Source organism: Peromyscus californicus, unplaced genomic scaffold (genome assembly GCF_007827085.1).
Source record: "Peromyscus californicus insignis strain IS unplaced genomic scaffold, ASM782708v3 Scaffold_12__1_contigs__length_115047231, whole genome shotgun sequence".
In the NCBI taxonomy this organism is placed as follows: domain Eukaryota; kingdom Metazoa; phylum Chordata; class Mammalia; order Rodentia; family Cricetidae; genus Peromyscus; species Peromyscus californicus.
Window position 1 is genome coordinate 5,972,230 of NW_026294413.1, and position 15,871 is coordinate 5,988,100.

The 15,871-nt window shown below is 38.8% G+C and overlaps 1 protein-coding gene and 1 pseudogene across 2 annotated transcripts in view; both read left to right on the top strand.

Annotated features, from left to right (window-relative positions):
- The window catches only part of Uggt2 (UDP-glucose glycoprotein glucosyltransferase 2), a 140,058-nt gene that overhangs the window by 76,338 nt on the left and 47,849 nt on the right, over positions 1–15,871 (top strand). For both annotated transcript variants that reach the window (XR_008216919.1, XM_052732466.1), the window contains exons 27-29: positions 2,800–2,989; positions 10,329–10,487; positions 11,085–11,170. Coding sequence is in view for 1 of the 2 variants with exons in the window: in XM_052732466.1 (XP_052588426.1) it covers positions 2,800–2,989; positions 10,329–10,487; positions 11,085–11,170 (435 nt within the window). In the remaining variant the exon portion in view is untranslated. The remainder of the gene's footprint in view (positions 1–2,799; positions 2,990–10,328; positions 10,488–11,084; positions 11,171–15,871) is intronic.
- LOC128107792 (60S ribosomal protein L15-like) lies at positions 13,767–14,727 on the top strand (annotated as a pseudogene).

The following is a 15,871-nucleotide window of genomic DNA, read 5'->3' on the forward strand; positions in this document are numbered from 1 at the left end:
TTAAATATGTTAGCTATTAATAAAAAGGTCTGTCCCATGGGTACAGAATTTTTATTCACAAGAATGGACAATCCCTTCAGAATATCTCTATAAAGCTTGGAATACATTTAAAGAAAAAGAAAAAATTGAGGGCTGGAGATACATCTCAGTGGTTCAGAGAGCTTGCTGCTCTCACAGAGAATCTGAGTTCAGTGCCCAGCGTCCATGCCAGCAACTTGCAACTTAAAACGGCCTATTAATCTAGCTCCAGGGACTCTGATGTTCTGATGTTCTCTTCTGCCTCTGTGGGCACTAAACCCATGTGCACATGAGTGTGTGTGTGTATGTGTGTGTGTGTGTGTGCGTGCGCGTATACACACACACAATTAAAATAAGAATATATAAAAATAAAGATAATGTTGAATATTAGAGAGAAGGAACATGGCTTCTGGAGTAGGAATAATAAGTAAGGTACTACCTATTATAAAGCATATACAGTTCGTATCACTTTTTAATCCACTAGTTCATCATAATCTTACTCTGTAGCATATGTCAATCAGATAGTTTACATGTTTATTCTTAGTCCTTCCCTCTTAGTAAATATTGTCTCATTTTTCTCAGAGATGAACAAAATAGTGAACAAGAATTTCTTTAGTCATGTACTACATCCCATCTTTATAAGCCTTCTCATGTGGTATGGGAAGAATGCCTTATTTCTCTGATTTTTTACACAAATGGTTCCTCCCTATTTTGATCCTATGCTTCCTTTATCAAGTATTCTATTTCTTATCTTAAACCTTTATTATTTTTTTTATCTTTCATCTTCAGTCTTTCAAGCTACTAAATGGTGGGGAGAGGGAAACTGGAACAATACCTCAGCAGGTAAAGGTGCTTGCCACCAAGCCTGGTGACCTGGCTTTGGTCTCTGGGACCCACATGACAGGAGGAGAAGAATGACTCTGATTTCCACATGTACACACATGCACATGCGCCAAATAGAAATAGATATTTGAAAACTTTTAAAGTTATTCAGTTTTAAAGACTGGAGAGACGGCTCAGCATTTAAAGCATTTGCTACTCTTGCAGAGGACTGGAAGTTGGTTCCCAGAACCCACATGGCAGCTCACAGTCCTCCATAACTGAGGATCCAGGGAGTTGGCATCCTCATGTGGCCTCCACAGGCACTGCATACATATGGTGCACAAGCATACCAACACATCATACACATAAAATATAAATCTTTTTTTTTTAATTGTTCCCTTGACTTTCTATGTTCTAAAACAGTGGCTCCCAACCTTCTTAATGCTGCAAACCTTTTATATAGTTCCTCATGTAGTGGTGACCCCCAACCATAAAATTATGTTGTTCTTATTTCATAACTATAGTTTTGCTACTGTGCATATCTGTGTTTTTGATGATCTTTGGTCAATTCTGTGAAATGGTCTTTTGACCCCCCAAAGGGTTCACAACCCACATGTTCTAGAATATTGATTTTTTCCCCTTCCTTATGTTTCCTCTAAACTCATCCGATGACGACATGCTTTTGTATCTCTTCTTCACTGCAGTTACACTGCAGCTGCCTATAACTTTCTTTGTCACTGAAATTATTTCAGTAAATCCTAGAGAAAGTTCTATTTGCAACATTCCTGGAAAAAATCCTCCTTAGCATTTTGCTGCTGGGCACACAGAGTGCTTGTTTTGTGTGTTTACTTCAAGACTGTTGTCTCTCATGTCTCCTTGTACCTTCTTTTCTTTGGTTTGAATGTGGCTCCTTTCATACAGCCCCTCCTAGTGAGCCATCACCATACTGTGTGAGTTCTTCTGGAATAAGGCTTGGGCCTAATGACTTTGTTCTCGGGAGCAAGATATGGTTAACTAATTGAATAACTTCTGCAGTTTAGATGAAACAAGCTGGTTTGTTTATGCCGTGCTGGCTTTCTCTCTCTGGCTCTTGTCCATGTCGCAGATGAAGTGTGCTTAGAAACGCCTGGATGGCAGTTAATGGGGTCCTTCTTAGCCAGCGACTAGACAGGGCTGCAGCCCTTCTTCCCACAGCACCAGACAACTGGATGAGCTTCATTGCCCATCTCCACACTCCTCCTCTCTCTCATTCACTGAGCCTTGAGAGCTGCAGTAGAGCTCACACTATCTTTATTGTTACTTTAAAGTACATCTTTCTTAAGAAAAAAAATAGCAGTTGAATAATGAAACTATAGAACTCACAATATGATTTGAGCTTAACACGATTGTAAAATGTGTTAGAGAACTGAAACAATCCTTTTTTTATGTTCTTAAATATTGCCTCACACTATTCTTAACAAATGACTGATTTTTTGTATGATTATACTGATGAATGAGGCTAAAACATAGTAAAACTTCAGTTGTGACTAATGATCTCTTAAGCAGGTGCGTTTAACTCCATCCCATTTGTTTGGCTTTAGTTGAACTTTTAAAATTGGTATCAGAATTTCTCCTTGAATTTTAGTTATTTCTCCTCTTTGTAGTGTCAGGAGCTAATAAAATAGTAGAATGTAGACTGTGAGCAAATGTGAAGGAGTATAGAAATAAGTACAGATAGATTATATACTCCAACTCAGATATATTTTTAGAAAATTCTGATTATTTTCATTAAAGAGTAAAAACGTATAATATAATACATAATCATATAAAATGGTCTCTTGACTGCTGTGGCATACAGTGTGTATTTAACTTTTGATTTAAAATTGTATAGTCATATTTATTAAGTCATTTGCAGTTTTAAGATATTTGAGGAATAATCATTTTAATTTTAGTCACAATATTTTTATGTTTTATTAACAGCTTTTACCGTTTTGTTCTGGAACCAGAGCTGATGTCAGGGGCTAACAATAGTCCTTCTCATGGACCAGTGGCAAAATTCCTGGACATCCCAGAATCACACCTTCTAACTCTCAACATGATTACACCAGAAGGATGGCTGGTTGAAATAGTACACAGCAACTGTGACCTTGATAATATTAACTTGAAAGATGTAAGTTATTATGGGAAGTCATGTAAAGAGAAAGGAATAGGATAAACCCATGTCTAGTAAAGCTGTAAACAGCAATCACATATGGATACCAAAATTTTCATGTAACCCTAGGTCTTAGTGTGGTCTTTTACCTGGTTTTCACGTTTACCTTGCTTCCAAAATCAACTTCTCCTCATTTCCAGATTCATAAATGTCCTCACCATTTTCATTGCTATAGACCACTATCTCAGAAAGACAGATAAACAATGTGGAGATGCACATGTGACGGTTGAGATTGACAGTATTGACTACCTACTTTGCTTAGCAAGTTTATCTTCTAGAAGTTTTATTCAGAATATATTTTAGGTACCTGGCTCATAGCTAGTGAAATAGCCTTAACAACATTTAGAAAACAGAGAACAGAATTTGGTGGGCTGTGGCTAAACATACCTGCTTCCTATCACTTCTAATGTAGCTTCTGGTTAGTATTTAGTAAGACCTTTTTTTCTCACCTCAGTCACTGTCCATGGGAGAAAAAAAAAGGGAGCAGAGAATTTTTAAATTTTTTATTGACATAGATTCATTCTACATGATGAAGTGTCATAAGGACATTTTCATTCAAGGCTGTCCTGTGCTGTAGCCACAAATACCTCCCAGAAACTCCACTTCCTCCCCTTATCCTCTAGTCCCCTCCCTTCTTCCAGTCTTACTTCTAGGGTCAAGTCATATGTGTGCATGTATAATAGTTTATATGCCTATAGAAAATCTAGAAACTGTAAATAAGAGAAAACATACTTGTCTTTGTGAGTCTGATTTATTTTGCTTAACATGATAATTCCCAATGCCATCTGTTTGTCTTCAAATGACATCATTTCATTCTTGTTCATAGCTGCATAAAACTCCCTTGTGTGTATGTCATTAGTTTTTTGTTCATTCATCTATTAATGAATACACAGGTTGTCTCTAACTTGGCACAATGTCAAGTTACATTATGAGTAGTGCCCTAGCAAGTACAGATAAGCAGATATGTCTGTGATGTTGTTTTCAGTCTTTTGGGAACATACTCAGGAGCTGGGGCATGTGAGCTTTCTGTTTTCAGTGTTTTGAGGAATCTGCCTACTGATTTCCAGAGTGGCTCCCCCACTGACATTTCCACAGCAGTGCCTAAGTACACCTGCTCTGGCTCTCTCACCAGAATTTGTTAGTTTCGTTTGTTTGTGCATTTTTCTAGATGAAAAGCATTTGACTGCGGTATGATAGAACCTCAGTCATAGTTTTTATTTGCATCTCCCAATGGCTAGGATGTTGAACATTTTTTATGTTTATTGGCCATGTGTACTTATCTCTTGAGTACTACATGCTTATTTCATCAGCCCATTTGTGCAATTGTTTGGTTTCTTATACTTAGTTTCCCCCCAGTTCTTTATTCTAGACCTTAGTCCTCCATAAGCTACATAGGTAGTAAGGTTTCTGTCTTTTCACTGATTGCTTCCTTTGCTGTGAAGTTTTTCAAAGTCCATTCAGTCCCATTTGTCAGAGCTGGAGACCAATTCCTGGGCTGTGGAGTCTTTAACCCAACTGACTGCTTTGCTGATACCCTCTCTCCATGCTTTTAGATCAGTAGGGTGTCGACTCTGACAGTAAGGACTTTGATCCTTGTGAGGAATAGAACTCTACCTTGAATTTCTCCATGAGGGAACTATTTTCTCATTACCATTTGTTGAAGGGGCAGCTGTCTTGTCTGCAGATATTTTGCTATCTTTGTCCATAAGCAGGTGCCTGAAGCTCTGTTGGTTTAATCTTGGGTCCTCTTTGCCATAGCTTCTTAAACTTTTCCACCCATGACCCACTTACACCTATTGGTGAAATTATTAAGGCCACTCCACGTAGTTAAAAGGAGATTTATTTAATGGCATAACTTACAAATGAAGGGATAGGTAGGTCGCGGGGTCTGGGGAAGGTGTATCGCAGTCCAGCGGTGTTCTCTGGAGTTCCGCTTGGCCCACCTCCACCGTCCAGGGTCCCGGAACAGAGAGAGAGCACTGGCCCATCCAGATCTCGGGTCTCCAGGCGCCTCCCTTGGCCCCGCCTTGTAGGCGTGACAGTTGCCGAAGTCTCAATGGGGGTTGGAACTTCCAGATCAAAGCTGGAATGGCTACCCACTACATATACCTGAGGAATTTTAACATGAATATGGGGCCATGTGCTATAAAATAGGTATACAAATCCAGCATTTACTAATTATGTAGCATAAGTTTATTTTAAAACAATTCTTTGATATATGCATAATTTTACCATTTACTAAAGATGAAGGCAATTTGTATACTAATACGGTGGATGTTCTTGTTTGTTTTATTCTTTTAGTTTTACTAAAAGAATTGTGTGTATTGGTGTATGTGAGCACATGTACTACAGTGCAGGGATAGAGGTCAGAGGACAACTTGTGGTCAGTTCTCTCCTTCACCATATACCTCCTCCATGGGTATCCACCTACACATGGACATAAACAGAAATATAAATAAGTATTTGCTAGGTTTTAAACATGTATTTCTAAAAATCGTTTACTTGGTTATGTTTATTGCTGGGCATTTTTATTGAGACTCTTTCTCTGAATCCTTTCCTAAAGGGATAATTATTGGTACATAGGAAATCTACTGTTTTGTGTTGATTTTTATATTCAACTGTTTTCTTGCAAGTATTTGTGAGGTCTAAGGGCTTTCTGGCAGTCTGTAAGGGCTTTTACATATAGGACCATGTTGTTCACAAATAAGGACTTCTTCTTTCCTGTCTGTATACCCTTTATTTCTTTCTCTTGTCTTACTGCTCTACCTAAGACTTCAGTAAGAAATACTGAATTAGGAATGGAGTGGAGACTCTTATTTTGTTCCTGATTTTAGTGGATATTTTTGAGTTCCCCTAGTTAGTATAATGTTGAACATGGATTTGTTTACTATAGAATTTATTATTTTGAGCTATATTTCTCCTATTTCAAGTTTCTTCAGGTCTTTTATTACGAAGTAATGATGGGCTTTACCAAAGCTCTTTTCTGCATCTATTGAGAGTGGATAATGTGATTGGGAGTGATCTTTTCCATTGGTTGCTGAATTCAGCTTGCAAGTATTTTGTTAAGAATTCTTGCGTTATGTTCATCAGGATTGACCTGTGATTCTCCTGGTTGTGTCCTTCTCCAGTTGGGGTACCAGTGTAATACAGCTCCATAAAATAGGACTGATGACCACCCTTCCCATTCCTGTTTTATGGAATAGTTTGAGGAACATTAATGTTCTTCAAAGGACTGGTGGAACTCACAACCATCTGTGTTTGGACTTTTTAGTTGGGAGACTTTAAATCTCACTGCTTACTATACAGCTATATAAGTTATTCATACTCATTTAATTTTAGCAGATCATATGTTTCTATAAATTTATCCACTTCTGGATTTTCCAATTTATTGGAATTTAGGACTTCCAGGTATGCTCAAGTAATACTTTGGATTTCATTGGTGTCTGTTCTAAGTCTCCTTTTTGTTTCCATTTCTAATTTGTCTTCTCTCTCTTTGGGTTAGTTTCACTAACAGTTTGTCAATCTTGTTCATTTCTTTTTCAAGAACCAGCTCTGTTTCATTTATTCTTTATACTGTTCATTTCATTTCAAATTCATTAATTTCTAACTTGAACGTATATTGTTTCTTCCTATCTACTGATTAGGGATTGTCTTATTTTTGTTTTTCTAAGACTTAACATTCCTCATTAATTTACTTGAGATTTCTTTTTTTAAATATAGGCACGCATTGTTATGAGCTTTCTTCTCTTGTTAAATTCACTGTACCTTCTAGGTTCATTTTGATTGAGTCCTAAGAATTTTTAATTCCTCTCCTGATTTCTTTGATGACCACCCATCATTCAGTAGTGTGCTGCTCAGTCTCCATGGGTTTGTGCATTTTTTGTAGTTTCTCATCCTATTGATTTTTATTTTGGTACATTAGTATTAGACTGAACACAGGAAATTACTTCAGTTTACTTGTATTTGTTAAGACTTGCTTCATGTCCTAAATAAGATCTGTTTCAGAGAATATTTATTGGCTTCTGAAAAGAATGATTATGAGTGGAATTTTCTGTAGATGTCTATAAACTCTATTTACTGTCATATTGGTTAGTGCTGATGCTTGTCCATCTTTTGTCTGTATGACCTGTGTGCAGGTCAGTCTATGTCAGGACTTACTATTTGTTTCCTTAAATTGTGTATTCCAGTGCTCAGTTCATATGTTAAGTGTTACAGGGTTCGTGTGATTCGTTGTTCCCTCATCAGCATGAAGTGACCTTTAAACTCTATGGAAGAATTTTCATTTGACGTCCATTTTTCCGTGTGTGTGTGTGTGTGTGTGTGTGTGTGTGTGTGTGTGTGTGTGTGTGTGTTTTCTGAACATTCTGTTTACTTGAAAAGTCTTTTCCATCCTTTCACTGTAAAAGTGTGTTTATTGTTACCAGTAAAGGTACATTCATTGCAAGAAACCAAGTGTTGGTTGGTGAAGGGATCTTTTGTTCAATGGCCTCTTAGCACTGTTCTGATTGAGTGCCAAGGAAAGAGTTTCACAGACCTGTATTGGGGAAATCACCCATTACAGACCTGTGGTCTGCAGACCCCAAGAGTCCTGCTGGTGGAGCTGCAGCTGTGCTCAGGGAGGACTCCGGTGCTGACATTGTGTTTGAGTCCGTCTTCCCACTTGGGTCTCTGCCCTTCCCTCTTCTGATAGAGCTGCTGTGCAGCTTTTGTCTCTCCAACCCTTTCCTTCCTTCCTTCCCTCCTCCCTTCTTTCTTTCTTTCCCTCACACCTTTTCTTTCCCCATCTCTTATTGCTCTTTAAGTTATCTGACATTTAAATATGGTACAAACTTTCTGAGACTATCTTTGGATTAAGCTGTGGTTCCAAATGATAGCATAGTGTGTAAAAATACATTGAATTTTTCAGAATCTTGAAATGAGAAAGAGTTTTCAGGAAGAAGCTAACGAATTCACAGCACTTTAAAAGAGATTGCCTAAAATTGATTCTCAGAAATTGCAGAGCAAATAGTCTTTATTGCCTTCCTTCACAACATTTCCTAGCTTCTGCATTTGTCAACGTCATCACAGAAGGCGCGTGACCTTGCACCTCCAGTAAGGAGGCATACATGTTGGCCTGTTGGAGTTTGGTTCGTATTGTCCTCATGTGTGCCTTTTGCCTAAAGACTGTCCCTTCTACTGAAATTTCTGTTGATCCAGTCATGTAGATTTGTGGGGTTTCCTTCTAACTGACTCCCTGGTGCCCTCAGCCTATACCTCTCACCAAAAGGAAGAAACCTAAAACTGTGCTTTTTTCATCATCTGAAATCAACCTTCAAATATAAGTAAAGAATAAGAAAATACAAAATAATAAAATGTATGAAGAGAAAAGTTCATAAACAGAATAAACAATGTGTATTATCAAGATAGCTTTAAAGATCCCAACCAAAAATGCAAAAAATTTGCAGTGGGACAATTAATAGCTAAGAAATAAAAGTCCTGCCTGCTGGTGACAGCTGTCATTCTTAGACACCGAGTGCAGGTCGACTAAACACTTCGGCAGTGAACAGCAGTTCTCATGAACTTTCGAAACTGGAGAGGAGCAGCAGCTGAAACTCTACAGTTAGAAAACAAGGTCCTTGTGTCTTCCTAGACTCGGTGAATAAGACGGCTCTTTAGAAACTCAGCATCTATAGCAGTTGGCTGCCTCCCTGACTGTTCCCATTGTGTACTATAGTGTTCAAAGTATCTGTAACTATCCCAGCGAGCCATTTACTGGAGTAGAAAGGAGATTTCGGTAAAGAGCAGAAATACAAAAATGCGCTGAACATGGGTACACGCTTGTAATCTCAGCATTTTGAAGACTGTGGAAGGAGGACTGATTTAAGCTCCCAGCCAACCTGGGCTACATAGCAGGACATTCAGAAGTGACTCGAGTACTTGTGTATAAACATTTATTTCTTGAGAGCTGTTACCATATAATTGTAGTGCTTATAAGAACAAAAACAAAACATTCTTTCAACTGAGGCCCTCCTTCTGAAACTCTTCCATTTAAACAAGTTGCTGTAAGGGTTTTGTATACACTAGAATATGAAGTTCCTCACTAGAATAGGAACAATTCACAAATAATTCAGAATCTTAAAGTGGATTGAGCAAATACTATCCACAAAGAGTTTACCTTCAAACAAGCACTGCAGTTATATCTCAGGACCTAAAGAAGTCACTTCTGAGATAGTTACACCAAAGAAAAATAACTATACAATGTGAAATGTTTCCAATATTACTGAAAATATTTCTAAGCATATTATAATAAGTATTGAAACTCTCCTATGTGAAATATTTCAAAGATGAACATCAGCTACTATATTTTGCTTAGCAAAAATTCTAAACTGTAAAAAAATCACATACCATTTGATTTGCATTCATATTTTGATTATGCTGTGCATGTGAGGGAGAGAAAATGGTCTATCCCTAAAATACAATATTTACAATAGAAAGAAATTTGTAAACAGTTGAAATGCCCAAGCCTTTTAAAAATCCATTTATGAATGGCAAACATCTGGGATATACCTAATTGTCCAGCTACCTGGGAGTCAGAACAGAAGATAATGAGTTAAAGCCATAGAGTGACACAGACTATTCAGAGAGAGTCTGCATCAAACACTTCCTAGAGACTGATTCTGAGAATACGGTGTTTGATAAAGAATATGAGCTATACATATTTTCTTGACTAAACCCATAACAAATTCAGATGTGTTCATGTTTATAAGAATGTTTCATCTGTATGTGCTTTCTCTTCTTTCTGCTTTGTTCTGCTATGGGAAGGTTAATTTTAATTTTTTAAACAAATGGCATTTACTTGTAATTAAATAATGAACATTAAATTTTTTTTAAATTTCAAGAAAGCCAGTAGGTAGTAATGTGACTTTTTTGCCTGGTTTGAAATGAATGCTATTGAAGAAACTGGTTTTTTGTTTGTTTGTTTGTTTGTTTTTTTATAACTAACCAGTCTAAGTGTGGAAGAGATGTTTGAATATTGCTAGTTATGGACTGCCTGTCCAGATGCACTGCCTTCCCACCTGGTGGTGTTGGTGCATACATCGTGGAATTAGGGAAAGAACTTGTACGGGAAAGAAAACATTAATCACAATCTTTTGTCTTGAAGAAATTGGTTAATTATCAGTTTGCTCATATGTTAAAGAAAGACTTGAAGTCATAAACCAAAGTGTACTGTTTTATTTTAGGATCATCACTTTTATTCATTACAAAATTTTTATTCTTATGAGCCTTAATACTCAACCAATTATGTGTTCGTCTGCAGACTGAAAGAGTGGTTACAGCAGAGTATGAGCTAGAGTATCTGCTACTTGAAGGACATTGCTTTGACATGACAACAGAACAGCCCCCTCAGGGTCTGCAGTTTACCCTGGGCACAAAAAACAATTCTGCTTTAGTTGACACAATAGTGATGGCCAATCTTGTAAGTAGTCTAAATATTTAATTAATGCTATTTAACATTTTGGTGAAACCTCTTAAGTTTTCCTGATAGTGAAGATACAATAATCGCTAGTCTTAAATTGTTGAACAAGTAATAGGAAACAGAATTTAATCTTAAGATTTATTTCATTTTTATTGATGTGTATGTGTCTATATGAGTGTCTGCCATGTACATGGAGGTGCACAGAGAGCAGAAGATGGTGTCATATCCTTCTGGAACAGGAGTTTTAGGGGGTTGTGCGCCGCTCAGTGTGTGCTAGGAATCCAACTCCAATCTTCAGCAAGTGTCCTTTACCACTTAGCCATCTCTCCAGTACCCTAAAGTTGAATTAATTACGTTTAAAAATAGAAAGAATTGAGTCAGGCATGGTGAAAACCTGTCTCAAAACAAGGAAAAATCATACTTTTAGAATATGCGTTTATGGCTTATTGTAAAATCTCCTTCCTTGGAGTCCATTTGTAGAATTTTCTCACTCATTCACACTAAATACTTTCTTGGCTAGTTTATATATAATATTTAATGAATAATTGGATATTCTCATTCACATAATTAAATAGTTTCCCCCTTTCATCTTCAAAGGGATATTTTCAATTAAAAGCAAACCCAGGTGCATGGATACTAAAATTACGTGAAGGAAAATCTGAAGATATTTATGAAATAGTTGGGTGAGTTATCCAAACCACTTTTTTAAATTAATTAATTAATTAATTCCAGCCTGATCACATTTTCCCCTCCCTCCCTTCTCTCCTCCCAGTCCTTCCCCATAACCTCACCCTCCCATCCACTCCTCCTCTTTTCTCTTCAGAAAATGGCAGGCCTCCTATGTGTATCAGCCAGCCATAGCATATCAAGTTGTAGTAAGACTAGCCATTTCCTTTCCTATTAAGGCTGGAGGAGGCAACCCAGTAGGAGGGAAGGGTCCCAGAAGCAGGTAACAGATAGCCCCTGCTCCCACTGTTAGGAGTCCCACAAGAAGACCAAGCTACACACCTGTAACATTTGCAGAGGGCCTAGGTTAGTCCTATGCAAGCTTTCTGGTTGGTGGTTCAGTCTCTGTGAAACCCTATGAGCCCAAGTTAGTTGACTCTGTGTTTTTCCATGGTATCCTTGGCCCCTTTGGCTCCCACAATTCTCCCCCTCTTCCACAGGATTCCGTGAGGTCCACCTAATATTTGGCTGTGGGTCTCTGCATATGTTTCCATCAGTTGTTGGGCTAGGTGATGATTTATGATATGAGTATAGCAGAATACCATTAGGAGTCATTTCATTGATTTTTCCAAACCACTTTTAGAGCTTTATATGTGAATAATTGTTTAGTGTTACATCAGATTATCAAAATAGTAATTAAAATCCTAAAAAAAATATTAGATTAGATCTAATTGTGTGCAAGCTGACAGGAAATGACTTTTCAGGACTTAGCCACCCCATAGGATTTTAATGACTATTCATGCACAACAATGATATTCTAATACATGACTGTATCAGGAAATAAATAAAAACAAATCCATTGAAGAGGATAGGAAGGACAATTTCCTATAACTACTAGCAGCATGGCCTTGAGAAATCCTCTACTTGGTATACTAAACAGTAAGCACAACTTTGCCCTGAACCCCAAAATCAAGCCCACCACAGCAAACCTAGCACCTGAAAGGCCCTCATAGCACTAGACTTTAGGCTGTACCCCAAAACTAAGCCTCTAGGCCTTATTTTCAGGTGGGGTATCACAACCCAAACATCTAGATCATCTATCTGGTGTACTCAGTATTTATGTCTGCCTACTGTGAGGCCTACTCAAGTGACAACTAGTAGTGGACCAGTCCTTCCAAATTCAGACTACACTTAGAAGGTGTTGAAAAGCTGACTCCCGGGAATGGCATAGAGGACAAACTGAGAACCTCACAGGAAAGGAGCTGATACTTTCCATGATTCAAAAGTAAGAAAGCAGGAAGCTGCTACCACTGTGACACACACCAGCTGACTTTCTGAGCCCAGAATGCTAAGCAAATAAACTGTTTGATTTTCTGTAAAGCCTCATGTCTCAGTGGTTGTGCTTGTCAGTAGAACTAGCAAAACATTAGTACATTGCCCCTTCAAGTTTTACTCCATGAAAATGTATTTGTCTGTTCAGCAGAATCTAGTTATCAGCCAGAACTGTAGCTGCAAGAGAGTCTAGGGAACAGCCACCACCACCACCCCCCCAAAAAAAAATGTTTAGTGAGACATTTATGCCATCTCCTCCAAGGCTCAGGTAACATAGCAGAAGAGGAGGCAGAAAGAATATTAGAGCCAAAAGATGGGGAGGAGGTCTATGAGATGTCATCTCATTAGCAATATAGTGATTTAGTTGTTCTCTGTTGCTGTGATAAAACACCATGACCAAAAGCAACTCATGGAAGGAGTTTATTTTGGCTTATAGTTCCAGAGGGATAGATGTCCTCAAACACAAGACAGAGAGAGCCAACTGGAAGTGGCATAAGGCTTCAAACTCTCAAAGACTGATCCCAGTGGCATACTTTCTCTTAATACCTCCCACTCCCAAACAGCACCACCATCTGAGGACCAAGTAGTTAAATACACAAGCCTGTGGGGACACTCAACATTCAAACCACCACTTGTAGCTGTTGCAATCATGAACTCTCAACAATTGTGGAGCTACTTAAGAATGAGTCTATCACAGTTAGACATGGATGAAACCTTGCCTCACAGTACTGAATTATTTTCTACTGATTGTAAGGAAGTGGGGAGTTACTGCCTTCATGTTTACTCGCAGATGACACCACTAGGTGCCAGTGGATAGTCCTAGTCCAGGAGTCTACAGATGGCCCTGGTTAAATTAAATGGCTCATGCAGTAAAACCAAACTTCATGACAGATGCAGGAGAGGAGATATTGTTAGACATGGGAGGAAGATGGGGGCTGTAAACAGAATATATTGTACACATATATGAAACTGTCAAAGAAATGACTTGATTCTTTGGAAAAGATAGTTTTAGCTTTCTGATTCTTGCAGTATCTGCTAGATTCTCATGATATATACATTTCCACACGTTTTCATAAACACCAGTAGTGTGCTACCCTTTCTCCATTGCCTGAAAGTTTCTAGTATCTTGTTATATAAATTACAGCCAGGAGTTGAAATTAATGTTGCAATGTTTTCTTAAGAATAGTTAACACCTGAGAAAAAGGCTTCTTCCTTTCCTCTGACAACAGCTATCAGGTGAGCCAAGATAGGTGCATACAAATACATCAGGAGTTATGAAGGATGCAGCAGTTGGTCCTCGGCTGGCAGAACCTCTGGCTCTCTGCACTGCACAGGCTCCCTGCCCCACGAGGCCTGATAAACCATGAAGGCTGGGATCCAAGGCCAACAAAGGTTATGTCATATGCAGGATTTGTGTCCGCCATGGTGGCCGCTAACACCCAGTTCCTAAGGGTGCAACTTACAGCTGTAGCTTGAGAATTTCTCCCCAGCTCCCGCCAAGCCCCGCCAGTCCCGGAGCCCACTTATAAAATGAACACACTGACTCTTATATTATTTAAACTGCTAGGCCATTAGCTCAGTCCTACCATTGTCTAGCTCTTACTCTTATACTCAGCCCATTTCTGTTAATCTATATGTTGCCACGTGTTCCGTGGCTTCACCTGTTGCCTCTACATGATGTTCCCTGAAGGGCAGCTGGTGTCTCCTCCCCCTGCCTTCCTCTCCTTTTTTTCTCTCCTCTCTGTTAGTCCCGCCTATACTTCCTGTCTGGCTACTGGCCAATCAGTGTTTTATTTATACAGAGCTATATCCACAGCAGCAGCAAGCCTTCCCATCATGGTGTCAACCAGCTCAGGTTTGTCCGAAACCTTCAGTCTGTTGCTGAGGAGAAAACTGGACACCACTTTAGGGCTTTAAGAGTCCTGAATTCTTACTGGGTTGGTGAAGACTCCACATACAGATCCTTAGAGATTATCCCCATTGATCCATTCCATAAAGTCAGAAGGAATCACCACACCAGTCCACAAGCACAGAGAGATTCATAGGCTGACATCTGCTGACCACAAGAGCTGTGGTCTTGAAAAGGGCCACAAGTTCTACCACACTATTGGTGGCTCTCACTATGCAACCTGGAGAAGGCAAAATACTCTTCAACTCCACTGTTACCGCTAATACGCATAATGTTTGCAAAATTCATACCCAATAAACCATTTAGGACATTAAAAAATACTTGATGTAAGGCTTCTTCATTTTCTGCTTTTAGTCAGTGTTTTCGATGAGAAATGAGAAGCCAGATTGTTTTTTTTTTCCTCTCTCTAAAAATTTAAAATTTTATATTTAGAATTCTAGGAAAAACACGAAATAGTACTTTTCTGATACATGGTGATTTCTTTCATTTTGTAGTCAAAGACTTAACTGAGATACAATAGTTTCTCAAACCTTACTGAGAATATAAATTAATTGAATGATTTCTTTTCCTCCTGCCTTAATTCCTTGTCAGTGAAGTTTGTTTTCTCTACTTAGCTTATCTCTTCCCTTGAGTTACTTACTCTACCTCTGTCTGGTGGGTATTAACCACTTAGCGTTGTTGATAAGGTCTGCTGGAGCCACCATGGTGTAGGCCCAAACCAGCAAGGCTCAGTTTGCATCTAGGATAATAATTCTACCATCCATAGATAGTGGTTTTCTGGCACCTAGAAAGTCCTTCCAGTAGTGCCCAGAACAGGAGATTTCCTCATCTCTGCGGCCGGGGGCAGCAGTTTCCTCTGGAACCTAGCTGCTGTAGAGTTGGGCCCAGTACCCCAGGTTGGTGTCTGTGAACTGGGTGTTAAGAGAGTAAAGTTGCCAATGCCTTTGAGCAGGGTTTGACTAGAAGGGTTTAAAGGTTACTTTAACATGTGACGTTTGTGTTGTATGCATTGGACCCCTTTCAATTTCCTAGTGAACAGCTAGCAGTTGGGCAGGATCCTGCTTCCTACTTTGGTTCAGTGCACTCCAGTGGGGACCTTGAAGTCAGAGGGAGTCAAAGGCCTGTGTTAGTTATCCTAGTGCCAGGGCCTCCATGTGGTCATGTCGGAAAACATTAAGATACGTACCAAAATATAATAAAATGTGACCTCGAATTTCCTCCTCTCTGACAAACTTGAATGTTATTATACGTAGTCATCATATATACGTTCAATTGCCGTGATTGTTTAACAGTTTTGAAATTTAATGAGTGAACTACATTATGTGTGGTGTAAAATAGAATCAAAGTGATACAAATAGACATAACTTGGAGTTACTGAGTTAATAATGCCTTTCAGACACCGGGCGGTGGTGGCGCACACCTTTAATCCCAGCACTCAGGAGGCAGAGCCAGGCGGATCTCTGAATTTGAGGCAAGC